This window comes from Brachyistius frenatus, unplaced genomic scaffold (assembly GCF_029030835.1).
Source record: "Brachyistius frenatus isolate BFR_SWC_R1_liver_20210118 unplaced genomic scaffold, ASM2903083v1 Contig_26, whole genome shotgun sequence".
NCBI lineage: Eukaryota > Metazoa > Chordata > Actinopteri > Embiotocidae > Brachyistius > Brachyistius frenatus.
In genome coordinates this window covers 2,039,345-2,055,152 of record NW_027210625.1, presented here as the reverse complement: position 1 = coordinate 2,055,152, position 15,808 = coordinate 2,039,345, and the positions used below count along the sequence as shown (strand labels likewise).

The window sequence follows — 15,808 nt, the reverse complement described above, 5'->3', positions numbered from 1 at the left end:
ACAGAATATATTGTCATTGATTTATCTTTTGTGCAGTATGAAGGAACAATTTTCTGATAGCTGTGTGTAGAAATGTTCATCTGTATTGATTCTACTTTAAAATGTGAAAAAACGTGAAGGCAAATATCAGGAGTTAAGAGATTATAATTCTTTATTGAATATTAGACTGTTTAGTATTAATTATAGTACAGTAAAGCTTGTGCGTGCATCTAATAGGACACATTTTTATGTATTGCTTATTCCGCTTTAATCACCTACAATTCCTCCATGATAATAATTCAATATTCATGTCTGAATAAACTTTGACAATAATGTAGTTTTACGTCACTTAAGTTGTGACTGCATGATCTTTACACGTGTAATGTCATATTTCAGTGCTTTTTGAATGAAGGTGGAAGATTATTTGCTGTCTTTTCTGGCTCAACACCTGCGTTATTAATCTACCTGTTGATACTGAAATCGAGGATCATCCCTCACTTGAATGCACCATCCGGATGCAATTCAGTTTGTGCGTCAAGGCAGCGTTTTCTTACAGGCTGGTGATGCTCAAATGCAGATGATGATCAAAAAACATCTGGCCCCAGCTGCACACTGCGTCTTTAAACTCCGCCGCCGATAAATTAGCACGCCGATCAACTGTCGCTGTCCGGTGAGGGAGGTGTTGAAATCAGAGCGCTCTCTCCTCCGTCTCTCCAACCCACTCCTCCTCTGCTCTCTCCCTCTCTCTCTCTATATATATTTCTCTCTCTCTCTTTCTCTCTCTCTCTCTCTCTCTCTCTCTCTCTCTCTCTCTCCACCTCCCGATTGCCGCCGACCGACCGATCGACACTTGCAGCCATTTTACGCAGGACGAACCCAATCATGTCGTGAGGGAAGCTCGCTGGTCACCTGGGCAGAGCCAGCAGCTGCCGCGCGTCCCGGTGGTCGCACACAGGCGGGCGTAGGCAGTGTCCAGTCAAAATGGTGAAGAGGAAAAGCCTGGACGACAACGAGCCGGAGTGCGGGAAGGGAATACCGTTCCCCATCCAGACCTTCTTATGGAGGCAAACCAGGTTAGTGTGGCTTCCAGTGGAAATTGATAACAGGTGTTTTCCATTGCCTAAATTAAAGACGATTTGACAGCAGTCGTGGCAAAGTCGCTGCTTGACATGAAAAGGCAGCTGGATATTTTAATCCTATCAGGCGTCAGAATATATGTATTGCCTGATTATTATTCAGCCTGTGAATGGGATTAAACGGTGTATCTGTGTGTCAGTTCATTGCTTGCACTGAATGTTTCAAATGGAGGAAGATGGGCTGTTGTGTTTTGTAAGGTGTCAGTGGATGCAGATTATATGATGTCACACCTGTAAAGCAAATTTACATAGAAAGTGGGCCAGATAAACTGATGATGATCTGTGGATGAGCTGCAGCCAACCATTGTTTGTGCAAAATGTCATGTACAGTGTGGTTTAAGAGGGAGATTTGTCATGTTGATCTCGTACATGCATTTGTTTTTATATTTTTCAGTGCATTTCTGCGTCCAAAGTTGGGAAAGCAGTATGAAGCATCTTGTGTGGTGAGTCATTTCATAATGCCATGTGCGTGATGAGGGGAAATAATCGCTCTCTTCCCAGTAATCTGTTTTTACCTTAATGCACCTGCAAATCAAGTGAGCTCTTGATTCTACATTTAGCAAATTAGTTTTTCCTCTTGCTTCCTTACCCAGGATCCAGACCTTTGGAAACTCATATACATAATGAAGCCTCTCCAGATCCCTTTGGATCTAAACAGAGCTGCCACTGTCTCTCCCACAGGCATTGCCTTGCTTGAGGCCATGTGGAACATTTAGATAGTCAAAGAAAGAGGCTCTAGTTTCTGGCTGATGTCTCTCTTCTCCTTCTCTCTGGCTGCCTCCCCAGTCCTTTGAGCGGGTGCTGGTGGAGAACAAGCTCCATGGGCTGTCACCGGCCTTGTCAGAGGCCATCCAGAGCATCTCCCGCTGGGAACTGGTCCAGGCAGCCCTGCCTCATGTACTCCACTGCACCTCCATCCTGCTGTCTAACAGGAACAAGCTGGGTGAGGACACGCAGGACACACATTGCCGCCACTTCAGGCGTCGAGTTGACAGCCTTATCCAGGCTATCCTCATTCAACAAAACACAAAACTGATGTTCTTTCAGGACAGATAAAAAAAAAAAACAGGCTGACTTCATTGTACATCACTGGTCTGGATTGTTAGAAGAAAAGGAAAAGATTAAAATATTTATTTAAATTTAAATAAAATGTGCTAGCTTTTTAAAACCCTCTAATATAGTAGCATTAATAATTTGTGTCTGATAGAGACAAAAGGGCTGTGACTACTGATCCTTTCCTTACTGATTAATAATTATTAATGCTTCTTATTTTCTTAACTTTTTGTCTGTCAAATATCCAATAATACTGCAACAAAAGCAATCCAAAACCAAGATATACAGCTTACAAGCACACAAGATAAAGATAAGCAGCAAATCCTTTGATTTAAAAAGCTTGAAGTAGGTCATATTTGGATTTGATATTTTCTTTAAATCGAGGAGGTGATAGACCTTCAATAATACTTGGCATCTAATCCTTAAACTAAAGGGGGAAAAAAACAATAACCAAAGCTAAAGTTGTAAAGTGCCACATAGCCCCAGTGATGCACAATCCACCCACGCAAACAGAATATCTCCATGCTGTCCATTCATCATCTCACTAACCTGCTGTTAACATTAACCCTTGAACCTCTGACTCCTGACAGGCCACCAAGACAAGTTGGGCGTGGCCGAGACCAAGCTGCTCCACACGCTGCACTGGATGCTGCTGGAGGCTGCCCAGGAGTGCAACCACGAGCCCAGCCTGAGCCACGGATGGTCCGGGGGCAGCAGCAGCAGTGCCTTCCTCCAGCCGGTGGGGAATCAGGGTTCCTCCCCAGGAGTTCCTGGCTCCTGCTCCGGCTCGGCCCTCGGTGGGTCGGGGCCCCAGCACAGCGGTTCTCTGCTGGAGGAGGATGAGCACACTCGCACCAAGCTGTTCCACAAGAGCATGGCCACAGTGGAGCTGTTTGTGTTCCTGTTTGCTCCGCTTATTCATCGGATAAAGGTCCGTAGCTGCTGATACAAATGTGTACAGCCCAGGAATTGATTTTTGTAACAGGAAGCCAAGATAGTGGGCCAACAAGTTCACGGCTCCTGCTCAGTATGTCTATATGATACCAGACAAAGAATTACTTCCTTAAAGATATCTTTATGTATTTGTAATTTTTGAAAGGTTTTTAGCCACCCTATTTAACTTCCTTCTAAAAATATGAATATATCGTATGGCCCAAATCAAACCCTCCTCTCCACTCCCAGTGACACGCAGGGTCACCATATGTCTATTGATCTGTGTACAAACGGATAAAAAGGTCAGGATACAATACTCTTGGGATTGCACTGCTGCTTTTCCCAAGTGTACAATTAATTCTTGTAAGTAATCATGTCATGATAGCAGCGTAGCAATCCAATAACATGAGAACATTTGAGCAGAACAGTTATTTAGTGAGATTTACCAGTTGCTTTTAGGGGATGATGACAAAGTACAAAATCACATCCTCTTTAAACTAGATCCTCCTTTTTTGTTTTAGGAGTCTGACCTGACCTTCCGATTGGCCAGCGGTCTGGTGATATGGCAGCCAATGTGGGAGCACCGCCAGCCTGACATCCCTGCCTTTACAGCTCTCATCAAACCTGTCAGAAACATAGTGACTGGTAAACAAAAATCCCTCCCCTGACAGCTCTATCTATTTTTATTTGTTCGTAATTAAGACATGTATGTCTCAACAGCGAAGAGGAACTCCCCAGTCAACAACCAGTGCAGCCCCTGTGGATCAGCCAACCCAGGTCCCACGGTGAGTGAGTGTTTTTAGCTCAGATGTTGTTGGATTTTGATTCCCATGTTGATTGAATGTGTTCAGGCAAGACCCCAAGGCTTTTCCCCTCCCCTTTTCAGTGTTCCCTCTGGGGCTGGCTGCTAATATTCATTAGCACAAGCCATTCAGGAGCGTAGTTAGCCGGGGTCATGACAGAAACCTCACTCCAACCTCCGAGCCTTTAATTATGAGGAACTGTCTGTCTGTCTTTCCGCCTGTTAATCGACCCATTTGCAGTATCTGTCCATCTCTCTCCCACCCACAGGGGTTCCAGGTGGTTTGCGAAGCCGCCCAATCAGATTCCTCCTCCCCCTCAGCTGGGGAGCAGAGCTGTCGTCGTGGTAACTCGGTTGAGAAAGGTGGCCCTTCCCAGCAAGCCCCACCGGTCAAAGGTCCTTCAAAGAAAAAGTGAGTGCTGTTATTCGATCTTCTAAAGAAACAGCGACAGTAAATATTTAGTTGTATGGGCATCAATGATTTTTGATTGGGGCTCATGTTGAAGCATCACGCCCAGCTGTGTTGTTGTCTCGAGCAAAATGACCGGGCCTCATTCCTCATCACTGAATCTTAAGTGAATGAAATCATGCAGTCAAACCTTTAGTGTTGATTTATAACGATCAATAAATGATTTTACTGCGCGCTCTGCTTTCATAAAAGAATAATGTTTTCCGTGATGCAGCTGATCAGCCAGCTGTGGGCTGCAGCAGCAGAAGTGCAGTGATTTCAAAGTGACCCGCGCTGACACGGAGCCGGTGCCATCGTCTTGTTGATGGCTAAATATTTAGCCCTGCGGCAGCGTCTGTCGAACGCACTGCACAGCACAGCTTGCTCCACTGGCTTGTGAAGAACTCACGTATATGAATAGCTCCTCCTTCCCCTGTGTAATGTGTTGCTCTAAGCAGTGCTGTCTCCTCGGTCAACACACACACACACACACACACACACACACACACACACACACACACACACACACACACACACACACACACACACACACACACACACACACACACAGCGCCTAGCTTGAGCATTAGCAGACCCACTTGACATTTGCCCACACAACCAGGGTAATTATGCTGAAGTAATGTGCTACATGTCTAATGCTGGCAGTGTCCCTGGCCTGGCACGACAAGGCCTGGCTTGATTTGGTCGGCCCACGGCAAGTCTGGAATTGTTCGGCTTTCACTGCCAGATCGAGGCTCAATCTGTGCTCTGTTTGGCACCAACGCGTTAGGTTTGACTGGTCCTTTTGGCAACAAACGTCGCCTCACGGCACAGATTTTCTTCAGAAAAGTTTTGGTGATCAAAAATTTTGCAAGAAGATTGCTAAAAATGAAAATAACATTTTCTACCGCTAGTGAATCTCATTTAAACAGTCACCGGATAACACCAAATATGCACTGCAGAGAGTCACACTGTTTTATAAGTTCATCACGGCAGGTCTGTCATCATCCTGAATCACCCAACCAGTGGGCTGAGAGAATTCATCTTGACGCGGGAGAAGGCGTAGAGAAGCTCATAAGCCATCCGTTGCTCATCCCCGACTCATTCTGACAACCAAACAAGTCACTCCGACGCTTCTCGTGATCCATCTGACAGGCAGCAACTGACTGAGAATCAAAATAAACACGAAGCCCCCTCCCCCCAAGCCAGTCACATCCTCACACACCAAAGGGTTTTGGAGCAGTCACATGATACTGCAGGAAGGGAGAGATTTATCCCCACTGTTTCTCTGCACACCCGCTCAACAAGGAGACATGACTCGCTTTCTTTATGAATCAGTGGTGGGAATTTGGAGCTGCTGTGTGTGCATTGCTGGTTAGGATGATGAGCTGAATGTAAATTAAACGTGCAGCAAGAGACAATTTTGACATCTGATGGGATTTGATTGTCAGAAGGAATATTTTCATGCTTTTAAGTTGTTGGGTTCCTACGGTGTGGATCCCAAATGGGGTGAGGCAATAGCAGCTTTTAATCAAATGATCTTATCAAAATAGCCCCTGAATCTGAAATCTTTTATTTCTCTCCGTGAACTCGGGCCCAGTTTGTCTTTGCATCTGTGCCTCACCCTCCTTTGCACGCACCTCTGCACCGTGCCGCACAGATCAAATAATTTCCGGCATCAGGTCCTGTGATTAATGCAGCTTACTCATCCTGTGGCGCCGCAATCCACGCCTCTCAGGAGCACGGCTGATGCTGAGGCAGTTTCCATGGCAACAGCTTGCTGCTACATCTCTCCTGTCCCGCATGGAGTCAGGGGGCGGGGCCTGCTGCCTCTCCGATGGGCCGGGGTGGCTGTCGTCACTTAGTCGCCGGGCAACCTGACACAACAGCAGCAGGGAGAGAGTGTGTGTGTGTGTGTGTGTGTGTGTGTGTGTGTGTGTGTGTGTGTGTGTGTGTGTGTGTGTGTGTGTGTGTGTGTGTGTGTGTGTGTGTGCGCGCGCGCGCGCTAGACAGTGAAACATGATACAGCTTTCCTCCGTTGTCCGCTCTCAAAGTGATTCATGTAGATATCGACCATCTCTTCCTGCTCCATTTATTACAACGGCCAAGATTAAATGGCCGTCTCGGTCTCCCGCTCCCCCTCTCATGGTATCAATATGTTTCTCCACAGTGCAGCAGTCTATACGCTCTGCAGCGCACCAACCGCTGACCTTCATTCCAGCTTATTTATAGTGGATTCACGTAGGCTGAGGCTCCCTCTCTCTCTGCTGTTCTCCCCAATGATGCTGAAGGGGGACTCTGCCCTTGTTTACCATCCTACTATGATGCATTATTAATGAGGCAGTATGCCAGGAGTTGATGACATGCTAAAATAACAGGAAAAGCCATGGTATAGTGTAATTGTTGTGTTGTAGTTGTGTGACAACACAGAACTTCCTCAAAAAAAAAAAAAAAATCTGTGTTGACAATTGTTTCATGATCCCCAATTTATCAACTAATGAGGAATTTATCAGATTTCTATAATGCAGCTTCCTCTTGATTGCATCTATTTACTGCATTAAATCAATTTGTCTTTTCCTTCCGTCCCTGCCACTCCACAGTTTCTGCTTCCACGTTCACTTCCATATCTGCTGCTTTTCAGCCTTCGTGTCAATTGTTTTCACCAATTTTTTTTTTTTTTCCTTTTTGCATCAGGACAAAATGTAAAATATAATGAAACTACTAAATCTGTAAATATACGAAAAACTTCTGCATAAAGTTGAAGCACAGCAGATTTGAGATCTGGGTAAGGGTAAGTTGCACTGATGTGTGTTGATATTTGTGCATTCTTGGTATGACTCCTCAAAGGAGAGGCTGCATTCTTAATGCAAACTGAATTTATCTTGTTCTAATGGTTAAACCTATCAAACCATCATGGTCTCCTTCCAGGACATCAGCCCCTGCCGGCCTGCCACCATCTTTGTCCCAGCGGGCACGTTATGCCACTTACTTTGACGTGGCGGTCCTGCGCTGCCTGTTGCAGCCACACTGGACGGAGGAGGGTGTGCACTGGGCCTTGATGTTCTACCTGCAGCGGCTGAGGCAGATCCTGGAGGAGAGGCCCGAACGCACCCCAGAACCCCTGGTCATGCCTCTGCCACGCCCACGCAGCAGCTCAATGGTGGCTGCAACACCCTCATTGGTCAACACCCACAAGACTCAGGTAATCGGTCTTTATGCTTTAATGGACTTTTTTTACTTTGCATTTTTCGTCAAAAACATCTGGTCAAAAACGTTGCTTGGTTTCCATGGATGTCATTAGTCCTCATGTGGTCTTTAAGTTGTCCACGCTGCTCTGACCGCTATGTTGTCTGCACCCTTTTGCAGGATATGAGTCTGAAATGCAATGAAGAGGGAAAATCTCTGAGCGCTGAGACTTTTGCCAAAGTGTCTCTGACGAACCTCCGCCGACAGGCAGTCCCCGACCTGTCCTCGGACCTGGGCATGAACATCTTCAAGAAGGTCAGCGATGGACATCAGATGGCCCCTTCAACATGCCAATATGTTAATTGCGTTTTAATCAGATTAAAATCCAATCCGTATTATGTGTTGGATCAGAACAAGAAAAGAAAGTGTCTAAAGTGTGTTTAGAGTTTGGATACTTTATGTTGAAGCTAAAAAAACAAAAAAACAAAGGGACTCATTTGAATTAAAATATTTTGTAGGTTTGAGAGAATCGTGCTGCTTGGAGGTAAAACATGTCCTCTGTTCTGTTTCAGTTTAAGAACCGGCGTGAGGACCGGGAGCGGAAGGGCTCCATCCCCTTCCATCACACAGGGAAGAAGCGTCAGCGTCGTATGGGAGTCCCTTTCCTGCTGCACGAGGACCACCTGGACGTCTCGCCCACCCGCAGCACCTTCTCCTTCGGCAGCTTCTCAGGCCTGGGCGACGACCGCCGGGCTCTGGACCGCGGCAGCTGGCAGGCCACCATCATGGGTACTGTTCATAATGAGAATAGTTTGCATGTCAGCACTTGGCAGTCTTGCTCCCCCTCCCCGAAGCTTTGGTGAGTCAGAGGATTCTGTCTGGATCTGGCTGTCAGCTAGTGAATTAGGTCAGTTCATTAACATTGGTATTCTTTATTAGCTCTCACTGAGAAATGTGATTAAAATTCGCTTAAGGCACAAACACATTTTTTATCATTATTATTACTGTCATCCACAGCTGGTGACTTTTTAAAGCCTTGTTTCCATGAACCCACTGACCCCGTTCATTATGCTGTTATACTGTTATAATTTAGCTGCTGCCTCTTTATTTACACAATTTCTATATATGTCCAGTTGCTATCATGCTATATAAATGAGATATTTCAGACACTGTTTTAGCCTGCAGTTTAATCTTGAACACTACAATTTTATCCAATTGGTTGAGCTTAAATTTAATCTTTTTCCAACATCATCAGCTGTCCTGGTCTTACCTCAAAAACAGTCGGCTTGCATTTTCATGTGTGTATTTGGATATGTGTTGTTTTTGACCTAAAATACACTTGAATATTTGTTGCATAACTTTGCAGGCAAATTCACAAGGAGGGGCAGTACGGACACAGCTGCCGACGCTGACAGCCTGAGCGCCAAACACTCTCACTCCCACCACTCTCTGCTCCGAGACATGCCCGATCACTCCAACAGCCACAGCGATAATACCGTCAAGGAGGGTAAGAGGAAGGCAGTAGTAACCAGAACACATGAAGTCCTTAAACAAGGCTGAAAAGGCAAAATTTCACTTAAAGAACTTTCTAAAACATAAACAGGCTCACTGAATTTTCTTTTCAAAATCCAACAAATTAATTTAACTCGCACAGTTAGAAATTTCTTGTGTTAATGCTCAGTGAAGTGAACCATAAAAGACAGAAATTAGCTCTTAAAGTCAGCATGCATTAGGTGATAGAAAATGATAGTTCCTCGAGAGGATAACAGAGTGTAAGATTAATATTAAACATACACTTTAATTGAAGAGATAGTTAAATAAACAAATAATGTTATTATCCATTAGCTGCAATCAGGGGAGAACAGATGCTGCTGGTCCCACTGAGGCTGCAAAAATAGGACAGGATGATATAACAGCAATGTTGTTATGACAATACCAATTTATACCCAAATAACAGGCTTTACACCGCGCTCCATAGTAAATATAGAAAACCCAGCACATAATCAAACACAAACTACGAATGAAAGCAGAACATAAAACTTTGAGTACATCAATGTAATCATTCAACCATCTCATCAACGGTTAAAATAACATTAGACTTCGGATAGTATAAGGTAACCCATATCAAATAGTAAAGATCATTTCAGTACATTAAAAAAAAAAAAAAAAAAAAAAATGGTTGTACATTAAAAAAAACTATTATCCAGGACCATACAATCACTTCTTCCAGTCAGAATGCATGAAAACATCCCTTTTTGTGTTGCCTGAAGTTCGATCTCAGATCTCCACCATCACCGTGGCGGCGTTCAACACCACAGTGGCGTCCTTCAACGTGGGCTACGCCGACTTCTTCACCGAACACATGAAGAAACTCTGTAACCCCGTCGCTGTGCCTGAGATCCCCGTGGAGCCGTTGGCCTGCGCCAATTTGCCACGCAGCCTCACAGACTCCTGCATCAACTACTCCTGTCTGGAGGACGGGGAGAACATCGAGGGCACCAACAACTTTGTGCTGAAGAACGGCATGTTGGACCTCACTGTGAGTAACCTGATGCAGTTACAGTGTCTCTTGTGTGTTATTGTTCAGTTAATAAATGTCGGTTTTCTTGGTTTGAATTTTGGGGACGTGACAGATATAAACATCTCTCTCCCTCTTGTAATTTAGGCCGTGTTGCGGGCTCTTTATGCTGTCCTGAGCCACGACATCAGTTCCAGGATCTGCGACGTGGCCCTCAACATCATCGACTGCCTGCTGCAGCTGGGCGTGGTGCCCGGCATGGGCAAGAAGCTGTCCAAGCCCGATAACAAGGAGAACCAGGAGGCACGGGCCAAAGACCCGGCCGGTCAGGGCCTCGGAGGGGGCGCCCAGGGAGGCGGGCCCCTTGCGGGGGCAGGATCGGGTGGAGGGGGAGACGGAGGTGGAGGAGGAGGGGGAAGTGGTGGAGGGAGTGAGCAGGGGAGCAAGGATGATGTGAAGAATAACAAGGATAATGATGATAAAAAGGTGGGTTCAAACTGTTTGTTTAGAATTTATATATGTTCACCAAATCAAAATATATTTTTGACGCATTTGATATCAAATATTTCAACCTTTGTGTCCCCCTGTCTTTCACCCTGAACAGGAAGAGGGCTCGGGCCTCAGCACCCACCGCCTGGCTTTGACCATGCTCATAAAGATAGTGAAGTCTCTGGGCTGCGCGTACGGCTGTGGTGAGGGCCACCGTGGACTGTCAGGAGACCGCCTCCGGATGCAGGTCAGACTCTTTTCGCTGTCTTGGCAGACCCTCCTCTCTGTACAGGTGCAGTTCTCACAAATCAACACAGTTTCTGATGCTGACATGTTTAAATGTTCTATGAATTATTAACTGTATCGCTCCTTCAGTGTGATAAAAGTTTCATGAACCTGAAATGAATCCTGCAATCATGCGAAACTGCTGCAGTGCTATATCAATGCAGATTGATATTTTTTATCATTAGATTAAATTGTATTGCAGAAATAAAATGTTATCTCGACAGCTGCTATCAAAAAGAGCTGAAAGAAGCTTATCCTGCGTGTGCTTTTATTTTGCCTCGGCTTATTTTTGTAACAAAACTTCCAAAACATTTCTTCATGTGAATTGTTCATGATGCTGTCCGTCCTGACTCTTTCCTTTCAGGCACAGAACTGCCTGACCAACCTGTACAAGCTGGACAAGCTGCAGTTCCGCCAGACAATGCGCGAATACGTCAACAAAGACTCCCTCAATAATATTGTGGACTTCCTGCATGCACTGCTGGGCTTCTGCATGGAGCCCATCACTGACAGTAAGTGTGTGGTGTGTGTGAGTGGGAGGCAGATCCCGTCACACACACACGCGAAATGTTGGTAAGCGCTGATAACAAATGCAGAAACAGGGTGAATCAGGATTTGAAGAAAACTGGTTTTGAATGTTTATTCTGATTAGGTTAGGATTGATGCTGCAAAAAGTTCTGTACAGTAAGGCTGCAACAAGTGATTCATTTTTTTATTTTTATTGATTAATCTGACAGTTATTTTTTCAATTAACGGATCAATCGTTAAATCGACAATATGCCAACAAATGCAAAAGTAAACAAGTCCACAGGACCACTAGCAGCTCTGTGAGGTCTTTCCTCGGCTCGGCAGTGCTTTGAGGTAAAACTAACATGCTTCTGTTTAGCAGGCATTTTAGCATGTTTACCATCGGGTTTAGTTTGTTTGCATGAAACTCTCTTAGCACTTCATAACCAAAAACCTGCAAAACATTCCCATCAGCTTCAGCTGTTCTAATGCTTACCAGCAAATGTTTGCATGCCAACAGGCGAAACTGAGATATTAAACAGGCAAACATTAATCTATACCTTCAAAACATCAGCATGTTGGCATTGTCAGTGTGAGCATGTTAGCATTCCTCAGTTTCACATATTGTCCAGTTAAGCCAAAGTATTGGACAAAATCTGCTTTTCTGGCAAAGAAAAGTTTAAATTCACCCTGATTTCATTGGCTGAAAACGACACGCATTTCCCATCACAGATCCAGGTGATGACTTCAAATGGTTTTGACTGACCAACAGTACAAAATTCAAGATATTCAATGTACAATAATGTACATCAGAGGGGGAAAAAAACAGCACATTAGAGAAGCTAAAATCAGTGAATCTTTGGCTTTTTCTCTTAATAAATGGCTTAAAAGATAAACCGATTTTCCAAATAGTTTGTGGGACGTTGACTGATTGTTTCAACACTACTGTGCAGATATTTAAAGTCAAGCAAACTGTAATGTTCTTGTATCCAAACCTATATCACACTCAAAGGTCTAATGTGGGACGCTCCATTACACAACAGTAAAACTTTAAATAAATCTAATTGAAAATTAAGTTCTAGTGTGGTTAACAAAGCTGAATTGTACAACCACTGTCTCACCCCACACTTCGACTTTGCATTCCAGCGCTATCTCTGTTTATATATCTGTTTTTCCCTTCCTCCTTCCACTCGTCTCTGCTTGTCCGTGTCCCTTTTTGTTGTTCTCCCTCCTGCTCCCATCCTCCTTCTTTTTCCTCATCCACTTCAATGAGCTGAATCCTGCCTTCCTTACTCACTCATCCATTCTGGACACTTGCCAATCCAAAGCTTTGCCCATTACATTTCTGCTCAATCGGTGGCTTGATCGCTGAGCATTGAGACATATTGCACATGCCAATTCAGTTTTGCACTGAAATTTGAAGTATTTTGTACCTGATGACTTCAATCACAATCCTATCCTACAAAATACTGTGCAATTGGCAAGTTACTGAACCGATGAGTGTTTTATTTGAAAGTGAACACCTTGTTTAGTTTTTTAGTGTGTGTGCGTGTGTTATTTTTGAGCATTGCAGTCTGTGTGTGTGCGTCTCGGGTTCACCTCCCGCTGGAGGTGGGGTGCCACGTCCTTTCTGACACCGCCTACATGTCTGTGCTGGCCTGATGTCAATCAACTTGTGCCCCGCCTCTTTTCTCTTGCAGAGTACGGCAGTGCAGGTGAGAGGTCCAGGAGGGCGAAAAAAAGAAACATCGGTAGATACACATGATCAATAATCAATAACAATCAATAATTTTAGCACTAAGATGAATATACTCACCTGATCAGACCCTTCCCTCGGCACCGCTTTCATCGCTGCACCCCTCACTCTGTCCGAAAGTGACAAACTCGCCTGCAACTCCAAAATTTAGACTTCTATGGTTAAATCTGGCTTCTACTTTTTCATAGACAATATTTCCATCTCTATCTGGACCAAACAATACGCCCCTACTGTATGTTTTTAAAGCAGGCCTTATTCACTTGCATGTATTCCTTATTCCCTACCCAGAATCCTTTTCAGTTTGCTTCTCCCCATATGCTTTATTAACCCCTTTCCTTTGCCCCCCCCCCCCTTCCCTCCCTGTTGTATGAGTTCACTGTTTTATATACTGAAGCTGGTCAGCTTGTCAATAATGTTCTCACCCCTACTGATCCAAACCACCTCCTGTGTGATCCGTGGTCTCTCCTGCCTCCTTGTTGCCTCCAGACAAGGCAGGCTTCAGGAACAACTTCACCACAGGGGACAACAAGTCCCTGGCCCAGAATATGGAGGCGGTGGTGGTGGGGTGCATGTTCAAGTCCCTCATCACCCGCTGCGCCTCGACCACGCACGAGCTGCACAGCCCCGAGAACCTGGTGAGTGGTGTGTGAAGTCATCCGTCCGTCTGCCTCTATCTGACTTTGTTTTTCAGTTTCTATTATTCAATCGGTGTGTCATATCGGTTGTACTGCCATTAGATTCACAGGAAGTTGTCATGGAATTAATAGAACAATCACTTATGAAGCCTTTTGTTAATGTTTTTTCACACGCAAATGAAATGAGCATTATGGAAAAAATTACAAACACAACTTGAGTCTTCTCTGGTTTTTACGAGAACAAGTCTCTGTCCTATTTTATTGGAAATGGCATCACTGATCCCTTTCACAGCAATCTGCAGCACCTAAAATACTCTGTTTGTCCTGATGTCAAAACAGTCTACATTTGCTCATCATGCTGTTAAAATCTGCCAGATCTTTTTCTTTCTGTTACACGGGGGTTGTAAATGCCTCTTGATTGTTTGAGCCGGAGCGTTCAAAAATATCCTTTGAGTTGCTCGTCAGTTTCTCTGTCAGACAGTCTTACCTTTCACACACAAACAATAACTTTTTTTTTTGTGTGTTTCACATGATGACTGCTGCTGAGCGTGTTTCCTCAAAGACCTAAATCTTTGTTTGTAAGTCGAAAGCGAGCTCAAAGAGGGAACTCGAACTGTCTTGCGTAGAACAAAGAAATACAGTACGTTAGATCAATGTTAAAAACATACAAAAAAATATTAGACAAGGTTTCAGGGCAGCTAAAGTTCAGCTGTTCCATTTAACATTTAGTTTTACTGGTGAGTGGAAAATACATTTTTCCATGAGGATGACCTGCATTAGATCACTGAAGTGTAATGCTTTTGAAAACAGCCATCCATTGAGGGATGTGCATTATTCTGAAGTAAGACATTTGCATAAATAAACCTTAAATGTAAAATAACAGGGCAGAGTGTAGCGAAATTGAGATAGGGTTGTTATTTTGGGTCGTTATAAACACCTGCTATTCTGCAAATTCCATTATCTTCTGTCTAAATTAGGATGAAATAGTGCGTGCATCCTGGGTAAGTCTACTTAAATCATTCCCTGAAAGCACTGAAGTACCATGGCGCTGCTGTGGTGCTCTGAGCGCCTTTAGGCTGGCATGACTGGCACACATTGGCGGAAGATGACACACTTTTCAAGGCAGGCTTTAATATGGCGCCGAATCAGAGGCCACCTACTCACAAGCTGGAGCGGCTGCCTTGACAAATTCAAGCCATCTCGTGAACACCACACATTTATACTTATGTGCATGTGCAAAAATACACAGTGTTTGAAGCTAAGTGCAAAGTATTATCCACAGGATTCCAGGTACCTTTTGTAAATTGTCTTTGTCTTTTTCTTCCTTTTACACACTTTTCTCTTTTACACACATCCCTCGCTCTCACTTTGTTTGTCACCCTCTTCTTCCTCAGGGTCTGTACTGTGACATCCGCCAGCTGGTCCAGTTCATTAAGGAGGCCCATGGGAACGTGTTCCGCCGGGTGGCACTGAGCGCGCTCCTGGACAGCGCCGAGAAGGTCACCGCCACCAAGAAACCCGAGGAAAAGGAAGAGACCAAACAGCCCGGACCCAGGAGGTACTGGCCAATCAGTGGCCAGCAATGGTCAAAATGACATCATGTTTTGTCCAATCATAAATTAGTTCAAGAGAAATCAACTTAAAATGTCTTACAATAGTCATTTGTTCATCACTGGTAAACTGTTCCAGAGGAAAGAACTTAAAACATTTTCCCTCATACAGTAAGTGGTAACGGATTGACCAATCAGAGCTACGCTTCTCATCACTGCTTGTCTTTTCTCTGTCTTGTCTGCATCTGTTTTTCTTGCTTGAGTGACTGAGTTGATATTTTTATTTCCAAAATATTATGGTTGAAGCACAGTGGGTATCCCTGCTAGGAGCCACCTCCTCCACACCTAAAATGAAAGTCACATTACTTTATGTCGAAATTAAAATGAATAAAGTTGCCATTGGTTAAGTTTTGCATTTAGGCTGAAGGTCATGTGATTGCTGGCTCTGAAGTGGTGCCGCTCAGTGTGCTACATCCATGTCCTCTCGTCCTCCAGGTCCACTAACCTAAGATGTGACCTTTAGTTGCAGTT

General features: G+C 44.4%; 1 protein-coding gene across 15 annotated transcripts in view; it reads left to right on the top strand.

The window, feature by feature from the left end:
• The first annotated feature begins 877 nt into the window (after window positions 1-877).
• LOC138620742 (protein unc-80 homolog) overlaps window positions 878-15,808 on the top strand; it is a 39,819-nt gene continuing 24,888 nt past the window's right edge. For 10 of the 15 annotated variants that reach the window (XM_069698183.1, XM_069698180.1, XM_069698179.1 and 7 more), the window contains exons 1-18: window positions 878-1,052; window positions 1,510-1,558; window positions 1,902-2,058; window positions 2,759-3,099; window positions 3,623-3,746; window positions 3,822-3,886; window positions 4,173-4,315; window positions 7,280-7,553; window positions 7,718-7,852; window positions 8,110-8,326; window positions 8,904-9,044; window positions 9,808-10,076; window positions 10,203-10,541; window positions 10,660-10,791; window positions 11,194-11,341; window positions 13,037-13,087; window positions 13,579-13,727; window positions 15,122-15,285. In XM_069698183.1, coding sequence (XP_069554284.1) covers window positions 961-1,052; window positions 1,510-1,558; window positions 1,902-2,058; window positions 2,759-3,099; window positions 3,623-3,746; window positions 3,822-3,886; window positions 4,173-4,315; window positions 7,280-7,553; window positions 7,718-7,852; window positions 8,110-8,326; window positions 8,904-9,044; window positions 9,808-10,076; window positions 10,203-10,541; window positions 10,660-10,791; window positions 11,194-11,341; window positions 13,037-13,087; window positions 13,579-13,727; window positions 15,122-15,285 — 2,990 coding nt within the window. In that variant the 5' untranslated portion in view covers window positions 878-960. The remainder of the gene's footprint in view (window positions 1,053-1,509; window positions 1,559-1,901; window positions 2,059-2,758; window positions 3,100-3,622; window positions 3,747-3,821; window positions 3,887-4,172; window positions 4,316-7,279; window positions 7,554-7,717; window positions 7,853-8,109; window positions 8,327-8,903; window positions 9,045-9,807; window positions 10,077-10,202; window positions 10,542-10,659; window positions 10,792-11,193; window positions 11,342-13,036; window positions 13,088-13,578; window positions 13,728-15,121; window positions 15,286-15,808) is intronic. The other 5 variants (XM_069698186.1, XM_069698182.1, XM_069698185.1 and 2 more) reach the window with 1 other exon arrangement.